We start from the raw sequence: 17050 nt of genomic DNA, 5'->3' as shown, positions 1-17050 counted from the left end.
TCATGCCAACTTCATTTCAGATGGCTGTAAAAAGCATGCTTTCTAGTCAGTACACATTTCAGAATTTTCATAATCGTTTCTAGCCCAACTGGTTTTCATCTCAGAATACAAAAACCAGTTAATGCTTACCTCAAAAGTAGAGTTGATGTAGTTCTCCAATAACTGTCTTCCTTCCTTTTCTTCACTGTTAATCGTTTTAGGAGGTGTTGGCCAAAATTGTCAAACTAGAGACTTGTTTGGCCATAAAAATAAAACACACTGGTTCTCAAGGTGCCTACCAGTTAGAGCACCCCAAGTTCAATAGCATTTTTGAATATTCTCCATTTCTGTCAGAAAAAAAAAAAAAATTATTTTACTTACAGTTGTGGATTTAATCGTAATTAGGTTTGACAATTTTGTCCACTGAATTTAACATTGTTAATATGAGAAGGTTTTTTCCCGAGTCTTGATTTATACTCATCTCAAATGTGCAAAAATATGTGCATTTCTCTCAGCGGAAACTGAACCTCCAGTAACCCTGAAAGGTTTACAACTGCAAATGCTTCAGTTCCATCAGGTCTGCCAACAACAGCCAACCTCCGACGTCATGCCATGGTTGTCGGGTCACGCTAACCTGCCTGAAACCAGCTCCACTTCCATTGCAGATAAACATCTGCTGCTGTCCATGTTACATTGATTAACATGTATGTGCTATCCATTCATACTTCTGCTCATGGTTCATTTTTACTAAGCATGTATTGTGCTATTACTCTGCTGCTGTATACACTTTGTATACATTTCTGTTCTTCCTTGAAAGACTGTGAATGCTTCGGGCACTCCAACCGGTGCAGTTACATCGAGCTGCTCAATACGGTCATTTGCGTGAGCTGTAAGCACAACACTAGAGGTCAGCACTGCGAGTTATGCAGGCTGGGCTACTTCAGAAATGCTTCTGCAGAGCTGGACGATGAAAATGTGTGCATAGGTCAGTCCCGGGATAACTGCGCCTTTTCTTCTGTGCCTTTTCAGCTCCTGGCAGCTGCTAGGGACCACTGCTGCTTACTTGCCACCGAAGCCAGAATGAGCTTTTTCAATGGATCAGAAAATCTGTGTAGACTTCTCACTTCATTTCTATTGCCTTGGTAGCCCCAAGGAGGCATTTTGAATCTGTACATGATGACTAACCTCCCTGGCTATGGGTCCTGGGTAGACTTTCCCCAGAAACCCCTGAGAAACTGGATGTGCTCTCCTTACATAGGAGGGAGCCACACTGGGGTCACACATGAAAATTAAGAGTTGAGTCTTAAATACCTGGTCCCAATCTGACTTTTGCAATTACTTGCACATATTCTTGAATACTTGCCTGGATACCTACAAAAGCTGCCAGCTGCATCAAGAGGACATGGGGAGGGACCTCTGTTAATCCCTTTTATTCACTAAATTTCACATGTTGCAGCTAATTCTGCTCCCAGACACAGGGCTGTAAATGCAGTGTCACCTCCCCGCTACTTAGAGGAGCAACTGAAATTATGCCCATGAGGTTAGAAAGAGAATTTGTCAAATCAGTGTGACACGATGTCAATTTAGAAAAGGGATTCCTAGGTGAAAACAGTGCTTTAGAACAAGCATCTGCTATAAATATTCAAACTGCAGAATTAGAGAAAATGTTAGAACATAATAAGAAAAGCGTATTAGGAAAAAATTTAAGATCTTAGCACCCTAGAAGAATATGCATTTGTTCTCATGTCACCACAGAGAGTATACAACAAAGTTAGGACACTTTAGGTGAAGCCTGAACATAGTCAATAAAGGAACCTTTGTACAATGGCCAGTAATTAACAGATAATCACTAAAAACACTGTTCTAATAACAAACAGAGGTGGAGAATTTAATAATACCATGTTTCTTATAGACATAAGCACCAGTAGGACCTGTTCTGGATTTTCATTGTGATGTTTTTTTCCTTTTCATCTTCCAGGAAGCAAAGAGTAGTTAACAGATACTGTAAAATCAAAATAGACTACGGGTGAATAAATTATATTTTATTATATTTATAATCCACTGCTGAGATTCAAGCCAGAAACTATTTAAGTTGCTATTATTTGAGTTTGTAACTTGACAGATTTACATTTTTATCTTATGATAAACACACAGATCCATCCATGCACTGCATTTCATGTGTCCTTCTTTTAACTTTGCTTGGCAATGCGTTCAGGAAATGCATGATCTCCTTTACCAGTAATTAGTCAGAGCTAATAAGAACTTTAGTAGGCAAGTCATGATTTTGTATGACTGTGCTGAGGAGATTAACACAATCAAATGTTCTTGGGAAAAAACTACTGTCCCACATATTTGTTTGATGTAGATGACAGACATAATTGGTATGACATCAGGGCTGTATAATTTCAGCTGCCTAAATAGGCCTAATGAATACAACTCTAAATTGGTCTGTTTGGAATTTTTCATCAGCTCATTCAGTATGTTGTTTTCCCATATACACTGAAATGCTAAGACAGCAGCTGCAGCTACATAAGACAAGGAAGTTAGTAAACAATAATCCAAAAATAAGTAATTTTAAAATTATTTTATAAGTGATATATTTAAAATGTCATGGTAAGACAACTGTGCATTTTAAAATTGCCAAGACACTGAGGAAATAAATTTTTTAAATCTTTTCTTTAGCAAAACAGATAGGCAATGTGAAGCATTTGCTGACTTTCCACCTTAATGCAAGCAGAATTCTCTTGGACTCCCATGAGAATTGCACTATGTGAAATAACTATAGGATCAAACCTTGGTTTTCTATACATTAGGTAATTAATTTGAAATAAATCATTCTTGCTGGACTAAGACAGTTTTCCAGATCACAGTTACCATACAAAATGTATGTTTCTAATGTATGTGTCCTAGCTGATTTGCCAACTTAAGAGGTCTTTCCTACTTCTTGTGTAAAGTCACTGAAATGAACAGACACCTAAGCACTTTTCAGAAAACAGAGAAGTTTGTTCTTAAAGTGCTGTCTTGATCTGGGGCTCCTAAGATTAATTGGGCAAAACATGGAGTATTTTCACCTGTGAGAGAGTTGATGGATTCACCACCCTTCTAGGTCAAGCACAGTCTTGCTCTATTGGAAACGCTCATTTCTCTTTTCTCTGAGTTTAAAAGCAGTGTTCTGTGGTTTAACTACGATGAAATGTTGGCATGAACATTTTAATAAGCAGATTTGCAGTGATATGTGCAAGTCTCATTCCCGTATGAAAGTCATTTTTTCAGGCTAATTCTTTCCTCTTCAGCCATGTATGTAGAAAGGTAACAAATGTTTGGATGAGCTAGTTTAATGGCAGCTAATAGGGCTTTGGCTCTGATTTATCAAAACTGCTTCACAGTTTGCTGAAATACATATGGTAAGTACATGGATAACAAATCTGTAAATTTTAGCTGATGCTAAATCAATGGAGAAAATGTAAAATGCTTAATTTTTAAGAATAAAGAATTCAAATCCTGAGAAGGTTTTTTTACCAGTGAGCCAAATGCAATGTATTATACAGTGGGCTTAAATCTAAACTCTTGATGCCCTTAATTTCTTTAGCAGCAAAATAGATTTTATTTCCTAAAATGAAACATCAAAAAATTGTGGATTTGTACATTAACTGCAAAATTACCTCATATGGGCAACTGCAGTTTCAGAATAAATCAAGGTATTCTGAAGTTTAAAATTATTCATTCGGTGTGAAAAATAATTTAACAGCTTGAAGTTTTTTATTTCTTGATAAAGCCCGAGTGACTTTCAGTGAATGCACACACTGGCAAGCAAGGATAGCATGGAAACCACCAGGTAGACCCAGAGTAATAAAACACGGCCTTTGCCTCACAGCATAAATACTCAACTGGTGATTGCTGTCACACTTTTAACAGAGCCACCCTTGCAGTCAATCAGGCTTAGGCTTCAGTTAACACCTAATGACACGTGAAGTTAACCCTGGGGTTGTCCTGGAGCCACTGTCAGCCCAGACTAATAGAGCAGCAAACCTCAGCCCATTTCCCCACCTCCTTTGTTATTTATGCTCATTGTGTTTTGTTTGAAGCATCACACTGATAGAGTGAACCCCAGTGAACAGGTTGCCATTTCTGTTATCTTCCTATCCTTTCAAATAGTTGCCAGATGAAGTTTAGGATGAAAATTCTTTCTCAGTTCAGATCTGCAGGAGTTTTTCCTGTGTGTGGTTTGCTTATTACGGTGATCTGGGAATATTAGTTTAGTGTTACTTAGTGCCCTGTTGTTGTAAGGGCATTGGAGATACTCGCTGCCTCCCTGTGGCACACTGAAATTGTGACCTTTGAGATTTGCAATGTCGTAAGTATTTGGCAGGCCTTGGGAAGTGTTGCACAAACTGTGATACTGTGTTGGACAATGACCCTGAATGTTCTGTAGGTTATATTACTGTGGTATCAATTGAGAAAGATGGAAGCTAGAATTAGTCTGTTGGGTTTCTGATTGAATCTACTAATTTTGCAAAATGGCCTGGCTTAAAACTTCATTTCTACTATTTACTTTCCCTTCAATAGCATGATATGGGCCTGGAACTTCCTACACGTTTATGATTGAGTTCAGTAGGAAAGGTTTCACGGGTTCAGGGTCTTGTTCTCTGGAAAATATAACATCCAGAATCACAGGCTATTTCTTTCACAAATACTTGTTTAAAGCACTGTAACTTCATTATATCTAACAAAGCTATTTTAAACAAGAATTGGGCCCTCTGTTTTTCATGTAATTCCAAGCTTTTGTCTTGCAAGGTTTTCTGTAAGCACTCTTGAAGCAAATTTCACTTCCTGCATTCAGAATGTATCTCAAGTCTGTGCCTGTTTACATGAACATTTGATACATCTGATTAACATTAGAATTCCCAGCTTTTCAAATGGCACTCACTTTGCTGTAATACTCAGCGTTGCACAGTATTTTTGGCATGTCATTTTTCTGCTTCATTAATGAATGTTGCCAGCTAATTGACTCTATTATTATTGTGGAACCCTTTTGCCAAAGGTAACTACTCTTCTTCAGCATCCCAAATGTTCAAAGTGCCATCTGTAATTTATAGTTAATAAACAGTGAGACAACAGATGACAGATGTCTTTCTGGTAATTTTTTTTCCTGTTAGTTTTTTTCATTGGAGATGTATACATACGTAACCTCCCAGTTCAAGTCTATTTTTTCATTTATAGTACCACTGAGGTTTAACCTAATGCTAGGGAACAATTGCCAGATGTAGTCATCAAAGCAACAGCACTGATTCACAAACATATAAATCCAGACTCCCAGCAGGTTGCCCCAAATCAGCAAGAAGCAGAGATCAGATGCTTCCAAAAGGAGTCTGTGGTCTCAGTTAACAGTGAAGTTACTCTGGGTCTACATGGGTCTACATAAAAATGAGATAACCTTTCATTTGAAAACAAAATCTGAATAACCAAGGTGAAGAACAGGAATGCCAAAAATGAGCTCTGTGAGCTCCTTGCCTTTGTTCAGCTGGCTGAAAGCTGAACACAGATATTGTAATCGCATTAAAGAAAAGGGCTGTGAATGAACAACACAGCAAGTGTTGTGGGAGGAAATGTGTTACCCTACTTATTCTTTAATTAGCTGAACACATGTGAAAAATATACAGCGGGGAATGAGCCTCACTGCATTTTCCATCTGCACACTGGGAGGTGAGAGAAATTAAAATGGCTGCATAAAGCCTGTTCTTACATTACATTAGTGCTCACCTCAAGCTTTTCATTGCAGAATATGCAAAAGGTTTATTAATGTCACTGATAAATCAATCTCATCAATTTAATGGCAAATATTCACTTAAATTATTATACTGCTCAAACTTATAAAGGAAGACTATCTTGGAAATAAGTTAAGTGCATTTATATAGCCCTGTAAAGACATCTAGCACTTTTGAAAATATTGAGTAATACAGATAAGCCTATTTTAATAAAGCAAAACATTTCACCCTGATGGCACATGGATATATCCATACTATACAAAGCTTTTCTAATGTTCATTAAATTGTCAAAAATATTCTTGCCAAAGAGAATCTGTTACAATCACTTACCCTCAAGACCGTGCTATCTTCTGCCTTTATATCTTTTCTGTCTACTTTTTCTCTTTGCACCATAAAATGTCTCTTCCTGAAATGACACATGCAAACAAATAAATGGACATGTCGTAATTATATTCACTACACTAGATGTTCTAAATAGACAGTCTTCCTTTACCTTTAGCACTGGAAATGCACCCTTTATTGGTATTGAATGAATTATCTCCACATGTAGACCTGAATCCAGTGTGTATGTGTTGTCTTGTTTCTGCAGACTGTTATTGTAACCCTTTTGGTTCAGTCCATGATCGCTGTAATGACAGAGGATTTTGTGAGTGTAAGGAGGGAACATCAGGGCCTAAATGTGATAAATGTCTGCCGGGATATATCTGGCACAGCTTGGGCTGCCAACGTAAGTAACTCTGAGAGTCGCCCCTCTCCTGCAGCTGCGCTGCCTCTCGTCCGTGTGCTGTCATGTGCCAATTCCTGGGAGCAGAGAACGAGTGAAAGCTCTGGGCTGTACCAGTGCCATAATGCCTGAACCTTGGGAGACTCCCAGCTGAGGGCACTGACTGTGCCACCCAGTTAATTCAATGCACTTGCAGTGTCCTCCCTCTCTCCCACTAATACCCGGAGGAGCTCCCGCTGGCATAGGTAAATACACATGTGTTGGCAACTGTGAAGTAAGTTTTGTATACTAAAACATCAGCATATTACTTCCAAATTCAGAATTCCTACTAAAAGAAAGAAGGTGATTTCTCTGCATGTTCACTTTTTTCTGTCCTAAACTTCAGCTTCTTGACTAAGTTAATTATGCTTTCATACCTTTAAACTATCCCTGGACAATAACTGCAAAACATTGGCTTGGTACCTGTAATAATTAGTGAAAACTAGATGAAAGCTAATGGTTGGAAAAAAATGGAAGTATACTTAATACCCTTAAAAATAAGAGCTGAAATTTTCCTTAAATGGTGCTAGAAACACATGTTGTTTCAATACTTATTTATATATTTTGCTTCTCTTCTGGTTAACGGGTCTTGTAAACAAGTGAGTAGAAATATCACTTCAGTACATACAGGATTAGACTTTTACTGCAAATTTTGTTCGTAGTAAATTCTTAAGACTTATTCTTTTAACAGTTTTGATCATCTACTTCCAGAAACTCTGGAGGGTCCTCTGACATTTTTCTTTCACCTTCTCTCACTGCCTCTCTGCCTTCTTAACCACACACACATTAAAGACAGATTTCTACAAGAGCTTGCTTTGGATTCTCAACAGTGAGAAACCCAAGAAAATGTAATTACTGACACCAATTAGACGAGTACTATAAATTGGTTAACAGTCATACAAGTGCTCTAAATACTCAAAACCAAACACAAATCTTATATAATAATTTTTTTTAAAAAAGACAATAATGGTAGAGATTACCACTGCCTCTCCAAGTGATGAGTACCTCTGAAGCAGAAAAGCTGGACTTGTGATAACTCAACAAATTATATCTGGAAAGAAAACCAATAAATAATTTCAGGTAATATTGTGATAATTAACCAAATAGCATTAAAGATAGTATATGAAAAGAAAAGAAGCTTGCATGGGCAACAATGTTCAGTGCAACCTGAGAAAAACTGGACTTCCTCAGCTTCTACCAGCAAGTTCCTGTATTTAGCAGGGCATTTAAACCATATTTTTCACACGTGGTTGTTGACTGTGTTCTCATTTTCCAGTTGCTTCTACTTGAGTTATGATTCACAAAATTATTGGGCAGTTAGAATTGCAGCAGAAAGCAGGTGAAGTAATGTTTCAAGTTTCTAAGTTCTCTATTACTAATTCTTCACCAAATCAGATCCTAGTTACCTCCCAAACAACACACTCAGAAATAAGAGGTCTCCCTCTGCCTTGCACCCCATATGCAGAAGAAGTTTGTTACCACCCTGTACCTTATCACAGACAGTGGCAAAATAACCATTGGGATTTATGAAGCATTGGAAATATTGCAATATTTCCCAAATATTGACCCAAACTACAAGGGAAAAAAGCAAAACCAGAAATCAGTATGGTTCTCTGCATAGAATTTGAATAAAGAAAACCTACCACTGTGTCCACCCAGTGGGTTTAAAAAAGACATTAAGTAGCTAAGGTACTGAACAAGTCTGGAGGACTGTTGAGCAAATTTTACAGTAATATATATATACACCAGTTTGTCAAAGCAATTACTTAATCATTTCAGTACTTCCTATCTTTTAGAGTTTGGAAATTATACGACAAAAAATGTTCTTTTAATGAGGAGTTTTTTTGAGCCCAGCATATAATTAGCCTGATTTTAGCTGAATCAAGAGTATCTGTAAAAGCTTTGGACAGTTTCTGGAAATGCAAGCTAGTGCCTTTATATTTGCTGACAAAACTAATTGAGTTTTCTTTCACTATGTTGTAATTTTCTGAACAAATCTCAGTCTGATTGTGTAACTGTCAGATATTCTCAAAGTTTGAACAAATTATCTGATCAATTTCAGAAGAAAAACAACTAGATGCAGTTGTCAGTTTTATGGAACAGACATCAAATTGCCATGTTTTACCAACCACAAACTGATTTAAATCTCATTTCAAGTCTTATCATGGAGGAACAGAATTCCAATTAATTTAATTTTGTACAGTATCAGTTTTAGCTTTCTTATTTTCCCATTGAATTCTAAACAAATGACCAGGCAAGCAAGCAGACCCCAATATACGAGAAAAATAAGAACTCATTCTGTTGCCTTGGCAAAGCTCAAAAAGATTATTTGTCTGGACACGTAGCATGTGGTTTTGATCTGCTTTTCCCTAAGCCTGTGCTGCACAGGAACACAGATATGCAAAGATGGATACACACACTCACTCGACAGACCAATATGTGCTTGTTTACTTTTTGTTATACATAGGCTATTGGCATTATTATGAAATTCTATTCTTGTGGCGCTTTATTGCTAAGATCCATTGACCTAGTGCAAACAAAAGCTTGACTATAAATAAACTATTTAAATCTATACCATAGCTAGTTTAATTACATGTATGATTCTATAAGTAAATGTAGTGTCATAATTTTATATATTAGTAAACCTATTAGGGAAAAAAACAACACCAAAGCTGAGTTGTGTTTTCTAAGGCCTGCAATATATCATTTGATAAATTACAGTTTGGAGTCTACTTTGTACCACACAAAGTAGAAGTCACAGAAGCTATTATCCTCAGAACTATTTATTTAGGTACCTCACTCTTAGTGATTTAATCTAAACCCTTTGAGGATGCAGGCAGAGCGCTCCTCTCTTGGTGTCTCTGCGCACACCGAGGTCAGATGCAATTTTAGACTTTGCCTCCCAGATAAAAAGCACTGTGATAGCAGCTGTTATCTTCTTGCATTCAGGGTTTGTGCTGCAGAGACGTAGCGGTCAGCGGGGTCTGGCTGGTACAGGAAGGTTTGCTGCCCTCAGAAGAAGAGGCACAATAGATGTGGCTGTGCCTGGCGCAGCTTCTGAGCCCTCCCCAGAACCCCTGCGGCCGCAGGCGTGGGCGTGCGGGAACGTGCTGGGCTCAGCGGGGCCTCCCTGCCACATACCCACAATGGATTTTCTCACCAGGATCAAAGCACAGCAATGAATTCAGAACAGAACAGTTTGGTTCTGTAACCCTTTTAGAGCTCCTGGAACATGAGAAATTACATAGCACAGCATATATTTGATTTTTCTATTTTATAGAAACTGAACTACTTCCTTTAAAAATGAACATTAAAACAGAACTTAAAGCTCCAAGCCTGGCAAGAAATTTAACCTGCAACTACAGTTGATTTGGGCCAGTTTTTAATTGAACATAGTGTTTTTTGAAAAAAGGAACCTGTATCAAAAGCAAAAATATTTAAACACCACGAAAATATTAAATAGGAGCATTCACTTGATCTTCTACGTGTATTGCTCACAGTCTTGCGTCTTGTGCATTTCTTGGCCATGACATTTCAGGTGACTAAAGTCCACTGCATACATACTGCAGCAGTTTAAAGTAACATCTTTTAATTTCACTCACAGAAGCATTGATTCCAAAACCAGCTGCATATTTATCCAATCAGGCAAAGAAAAGATCTTTTGCCAATATCAGTTTGGCAGCACAGCTCGAATTTTCATTAGGCATGTTCCTCACGGGGGAAAAGGTGAGGGAAGGTTCAATGACTAATAATATTCTCTATCTCCCTTCATACAAAAACCAAGTAAACATATTGAACCCACAGCACTACAAAGGCTAGAGTGAGTGAGAGTTACCAATGGTAGCTGGCACCCCATAGCAAATCAGTGTTTTAAATTATCTTGGTTCAATGGTGCTAATCTTAAACAATTAGCAAATGAGTTTTCAGCCAGATGCCTTATATCAAGGCATCTGAACAATCCATCTCATTTTACCCTTTCTCATTCATTTAAACAGAAGCAAGCAAAGGATTGCACTCTTATCTTCAATGCTCAAATTGGACTCAGTACTTGTATCTGTCTTCCAGACTAAACTTGTATTAATCTGCAGCCTGTCAGATAATTCATATTCTGTCACAGCATGCATTTAACTTATTTTATGATTATTTAAATATGAGCTTATTAGGGGTGGATTTTTTCATGTGTTACAAATGTTAGAAGATGGGGCATTTGATCAAAATCATCATGCAGATTGAGTTGCCAAAGAAAATCAGACTTGAAATTGTAAACTTGGAACTTAATATTAACATTTGCTTTTGGAAGATTGGATTTACCATTCAGCAAGAAAAGAGGAAAAGATGTATACCATCTAATTCTTCTAAAATCTTTTTTCAAAAAAATACACCCTACACTTCTTTCTAGACAGATTAAATACATATAAATGCAATGGTCTCCCCAGTGAAGGTTAGTGATCTTTTACACATTTGTACACAGATGTATCCAATACCTACACATTGAACCTGTGCCTAGGGGACAAGAAAAAAAAAAGAAACAGAAATGCAGAATCAAGGTGCCCTGCTTTCCAGTTCACCATTGCAACTGCCTGTGTGGGAGCCATAGAAGATCCACCTATCTATTTTTATATCTTTTTACCAATAGCAGTTTTAATGCTGTTAGGTGGTCAGGATACAGTAGGACTTCCTTCTCACAGGTGCTGTATATATTTCAGTTCTGCTATGGTTTGGTGCCAAGGCTGGTACTAGTAAGCACACTGCTATACTTGGAGCTGAAGGGAAGTAAAATATAAGAAGAATTTATGGAAAAGGATAAAGTTCTGCTGAAGCTGAGCATTGCTGTCCTCAGGGAACAGTCATCTGTCCCTGATCTTTATACTGCTTTCAAAATACCTATTTTACATGGTTGTTATGCAGACTAAAGAAATTTTGTGTGTGTACAGGGGTTTGGATTCAAGAGGAACAGACTCTCCTTCAAATGGCTGCAAATTAAAATCCAGAATAATTCTCTTTACATTAACCCAGAATCCAACTTCTGCAACTCACAGCAAAGTATGGTTTACAGATGTAAGACAAGCAAGGGAAGAATACAAACAAAATTACAGCATTATCAGACCTGATCCTCAGATGATACAAAGCACTAGTTCTGCTTGCCTCAGGGGAAGCGTGCTGGTGACTTACAGGTGTAATGCCATCCTGATATCCTTTTAAAACCAGGGTTTTTCAAACCTGAGAAACAACAATGCATGTGTGCTTATTAATGCGTTCCTTCCAGAATATACAACCCACAGCATACTCATACAGATACCAGGATACATAGAAAATTGCTCATCAAAGTATGAATATCATGGAATGTTATTATTTTTTAATGAGATGCTAGATTTGAAGGAGAAAAGGAAGGTTGATCTCTCTCTCTGGGGAGAATACATTTTAGTCAGAGTAAACATGTCAGAACACAAACACTGTATATGAACAGAAATGATTGAGGCACCTCTCCTCTATGAAGAGCACAAAGGAGATGAAAACATAAGATGCTCTGAGAGAGATATACAGATCTGCATAATTCCTGTAGCACGTCTAGGCTGGAGACCATGCTTTAATTTTCTTCTTTTAGTGCTGCTGCCTACAAAGTGTGTGGGATATTGTGGAAATGGAAGAACCTGCAGAAGGAATAGACTAGAGGGGTACTGGGGAGAGCTCAAGGACTTTATCTCAGTGCCTCTGTGCTGGAAGGCCTCTGTGAACAGATGGGGTTGTGAATTGGGTAATACCTGTGTGTGGAGAAGACAAAGAAAATAACAAGTAAATAAAACCAAGCAGAGAGTGAGGCTCAAAAGAGCGGACTAGCTTGCATAGTTACCATGTTATTGAGAGGCACCAAGCTCCTGACAGACTGCAGCTCTTCAGGAGATTTACTCTGATAACCTGGTGATCAGGAATTGCTTTCTCCAAAGCAAAAAGAAATGGTTCAGTAGCAACATTTATACACCTGACCTTTAACAGAACAATTTTTCCCCAGCAAGGTGAGGGATTGGATTGGAGCAGAGAGGTTGTTCTCCTCTTGATCTTGCCCAGGTGTCAGCTTCAAAGCTGCTATTTCATGGCTGTCCAAACTGCTCTAATTGCAAGTGCTGCAATCCCTCTTCTCCCAATTCTCCACTATTTAGTCCCACACCCCCAGCAATCTCTCAGGCAGTTGTTTGACCTTTCACTGAATGATTTCAGATCTAACTCAGCAGGACACTAACCAAAAAAGAATAGGTTTTTTTGCTATGTTAGTTCTGTGATATGAATCATCCACTGGTTGAACAAGCAGGAGCACCCTGGGAGAGCATAACCCACTCAGCTGGGGAGAGATGGAAGCCTGGCAGCCAGTCAGGCTGGGCTGGGCTGCCATGCAACTGTGGCACATCACTCCCCATCACTAGACCATTCTACACTCTAGGAACTTGCCAGTATTTTTACCTGACAAAGCCACAGAATTTCAGAAGGACGAGCAGGTGGATAATTAGGGAAATGTCTTAAAAATGTTACTCTTAAAAAAACCCTAACATTCTGTACTCTCCTAAAATAGGTTTAAAAATCCACTAAGCTATAGAAAAACCAACACCTCTCTAATATTCTCTTGTACTGTAGCAGAATCAAAAATTTTCAGACAACAAAACTCAAATTCTGCATGAAGAGCCAAATTGGACAGTGGTGATGGATGTGAGCAGAGTGCATTTCCAAAACAGCCCAATTCAAAGAGAGTGAACACAATTTGTAGCATCTTGTGTATTTTTAGTGCTATATCGGGGGGAGTTCTGAACAACTAAATATCAGGAAATTCATGAAAACTTAAGCAAGTAACATTATTTGTTTTCTTCAGTCAGATGATTTTAAAATGGTTAATATTTGATAGCACTATGATAAATATTTTAATAGAGTATATTGCAGTCAGTTAGGAATAGATCAAAAAGATACAAAGTAAGCTCCACTAGATAAACTTTTATTAGGTACATGAAATAGAACATAAAGCTTGATAGCAATTACTACTTAATCTATTCACATTTGGAAGCGTATTGAAGGGGAAACTTATAACTCAGTTGTTATGAATTATTAAATGTTCATTTGAACAGTGATGAGCAGGACTTCTTTTCCTCTGAAAAATCTGTCCTGCTTTCCTTTTAAGCCTGCTCAGTGGCCATAGATTCTGTGTAATTTGCCTGCTCACTGCCTTTTTATGAGGACAGAATAAAGAGATCAGTAGCAGCACAGACACACCCAGATGGGGCATTTTTATGAAGGGGCCTTAAAAGGACCATTTAGAAGTAAGTAAAGTAATCTCCATCCTACTTAACTGCAGATAAAAATTACTGACCTGAGGCAAATAAAGATAGCAAAGGTTTCCTTTCTTGGTGCTGATGCAACTGATGGCATTGCTGAAAACCAGCACATGCTGATTATCATTATCAACTGGTTTCAGCAGTTGTTTTAACTTCCTTTACACATGTGCAGATACAACAGTATGGAAACCAAAGTTTCATTTAGAAGAAGCTGATGGGTTTTAACTTGCAAAGTGCTGACTGCCTCCACTAACAGAAGTTAAGCTTCCCCAGTGATATTAAAGTTAAAAAATGCCTTTTAATTACCATTAATAAATGGATGCCATAGAAGTCGGTATACTATGATTTTGTCCACTTGTAAGTTTAAATTTTAAAATACTAGCTTGCATATTTGATGGATTTCAGAGTTACTTTAGGTACAGGGGCACATCTAATGTTAAGGTGTATTTTTGCTCTGAATTTAAACATGCTAAATCAATGTAATCCTAAAGTAATCAGATTTTCTAATGTCAGATTTGTACTTCTGTAGAGCTGATTATTGTAGTATCTAACAGCAAAGGAATTCAAGACCTTTTTTACATACTACTACTATTTTACGTACTTGTTCAAAATATTTTGGATGTCTTGATTACCTGATAGTGTTTGTTATGAGTAATCTGTACAGGTGGGGTTAAAAAATTCAGACTGGAGGTTTTAAGGAAATTTAGTCAAACTTAGGGTGTTATTATTTAGTATCAATAAATTGAGTGCTTCAGCAAAGAATTTCTGAATCTAATCAAGACTTTCAAGATCTGAGCTTTTAACTAAAACACTTAACAGAAGTGCCTTTTTGCATTTCCCAGTTCCCATTTCACCCTATTTTCTGACCATTTTACCTAGTTCATTTTAGAGCTAGTCTTCAAAACCTTTCACTCCTGTGAGTCATGTGTTTATCTTCATGCTTGCATGCTTGCAGGCAATGGAACACCTCACAATAGAAACTAAAGCTGTTCTGAGCTGGACCAGTGCCCTCTGTGTGACACTTGCAGGCTGTATGAGCTTCAGGCAGCAGAGGCATCCAGCTGCTGGAAGGTGCAGCTTATAGATTTTCTCAGCCAAAGAATTCACCAGTATCTTCATATTTAATTGGTCTCAGTGAGTCTTTCAGCCACTAATTTGCCTAATAACTTCTTGAGACATTCAGACTTTTGTTATCCAAATGTTCTGGGCACAAGTTCACAACAACAACAACAATAATAATTAAATATCTTTGTTTAACTGGTTGGTTATTCCTTCTTGGTTCTTGAGAGGAAGAATAAATGAATAATCATTTCCAATTCACCTTTTCCATAACATCTGTGATTTTAAAGACATATATTTTTCTTCAATCTGTCTTTCCTTTCTTACACTGAAGAAACATAATCTATTTAATCTCTTCTTTTATATGGTCTGCTTATAGCTGTGACAGCTTTTCATCCTACCTTTTATGGTAGTAGTACATATCTATCTATCTATCTATCTATATATATATATATATATCTTTTCAATATCAGGACTTCATGCAGTGTTCAAGAGGTGGGCACATCATGAAGCTATATAGTGACATTGTGGTGTTTCCACTTCACTCTTTTTCCTGTCTTGAAAAATTCAATAATCTATTTGCCTTTCTGACTGATGAAGAGCATTAAGTCAAAATTTTCAATAAAACACCCTGAACTACTCTTAGGATACCTTTTCTAAATAGTAAAGCCAAGTATCTGTAGGAATACTTTACTCTTGAACACTTAATTTCTGTCACCCACACCTTAGAAATTCTTCTGAAGGTCTTTATAGCCACAATACCTTTGTAGTCTAAGCAAATTTATTACACCATGCTTCGTTCACTTTTCTAGCAGAATTCTATATGTCTAAGTCCTCATAAGACTTATTAGTAGTTCCTGACATCTATTATTAGGCTGCTTCTTATTATTCAAGCTTTAATTATTCCATAAAGAAAAAAATAAAGAGGAAAAAACAAAATCCTTGCTGAGACATCTTGGAAAATGCTTTGTGTAAAGTAAGATACATTGTCAACCAGATCTTTTGCATCCATATAGTTACTTGATTCTTTAAAAAAATCCTTTACTAGGTTTGTACATTATTATTTCTCTCTTACATACTCATCATGTTCACTCATCTAACTGTTAATTCTGTTCTTCATCACAATTTCTATTAACTTGCCTGCTGCAGAAGTTCTCATTTCCAGTCTCTAGTTCCTCTCCATCTCCTTGAAAATCTTTATAAAAATCACACCTGCCACAGGTCCTTTTTTGTAATTAATCAAGCCCATCCTGAAAATAAGAAAAATTAAATTAGAAAAATCACAAGCAGCAGTGAAAATGTTATTTCTCCATTTTTTAAAAATTTCTCAGCAGCAATATTTGCTTCTGGTGGTCTGATGCAACAGACTTCCATTTTTAAATAATGGTTTGTATAAACATTCAGACACACCTCCAGAACATGCCCCCATCACCACAGGCAGGAGTCTGGTAACCTCCCAGAGCTTCCATTGTTAATAGATTTTTCTCTTCCCTACCTAACACAGCATTTATTTGCCCTACAGCCTTTCTAGAAGTCCTGGCTTCTCCTATGTTTAGAAAAAAATATTAATGGCTAATTTTTATGACTTTACTAAATTTCTCAATCATTTCTGGCCTACCTTGGTACTTTAACCTGTTCTTAGAGCTAAGTTGTGAGAACATGTACTCTTTTCTTTTTTCCTTCATTTCACCATAACTGCACCGTTTTTCTTTACCCTTTGAAAAGTACTTTCTTATAAAGTACTTTTCAATCTGCTGCTAACAATGTAATTTTTATAAGAATCCTTTTAAATAGGTTTGGGGGTTTTTTGATACTCACTTTACTCTGCATCTCAAATACAACCAGCTCACCAAATCACCTGCAACATTCTGCCCCTTTAGCTTTTCCTTGCATTTCTCTCTAGTAAGTGTCTGCATGATCATCTTCTCCCAGATCCATACACCTGAGACATGGACCAGCCCTTCCAGCTATTTCAAATTCCTCTTCAGGTTAAGCATGCAAGGAAAGATTTTGACAAGGCACATGGATATGATAAAATCAGGAACAAAAGGTTGATCTCATAAATGTCAGTCCAGCTTTTCGTCAGATCTTTGACTACCAGCTTTCATAGCACAAACTCACTGTGAAAGTGAATAGAGCTTTACAGGATTTACAGTATAAATTTAGAG

At 37.3% G+C, this 17050-nt stretch overlaps 1 protein-coding gene across 9 annotated transcripts in view; it reads left to right on the top strand.

Annotated features, from left to right (window-relative positions):
• The window catches only part of NTNG1 (netrin G1), a 149063-nt gene that overhangs the window by 116798 nt on the left and 15215 nt on the right, over positions 1-17050 (top strand). For 4 of the 9 annotated variants that reach the window (XM_036387400.2, XM_036387391.2, XM_036387393.2 and 1 more), the window contains 2 exons: positions 797-964; positions 6334-6471. The exons of 3 other annotated variants lie outside the window; for them this stretch is intronic. In XM_036387400.2, coding sequence (XP_036243293.1) covers positions 797-964; positions 6334-6471 — 306 coding nt within the window. The remainder of the gene's footprint in view (positions 1-796; positions 965-6333; positions 6472-17050) is intronic. 2 more of the 9 variants (XM_036387396.2, XM_036387395.2) reach the window with 2 other exon arrangements.

This window comes from Molothrus ater, chromosome 9 (genome assembly GCF_012460135.2).
Source record: "Molothrus ater isolate BHLD 08-10-18 breed brown headed cowbird chromosome 9, BPBGC_Mater_1.1, whole genome shotgun sequence".
Classification (NCBI taxonomy): domain Eukaryota; kingdom Metazoa; phylum Chordata; class Aves; order Passeriformes; family Icteridae; genus Molothrus; species Molothrus ater.
Note: the sequence above shows the minus strand (reverse complement) of the source record. Positions and strands in the feature narration are given on the sequence as shown.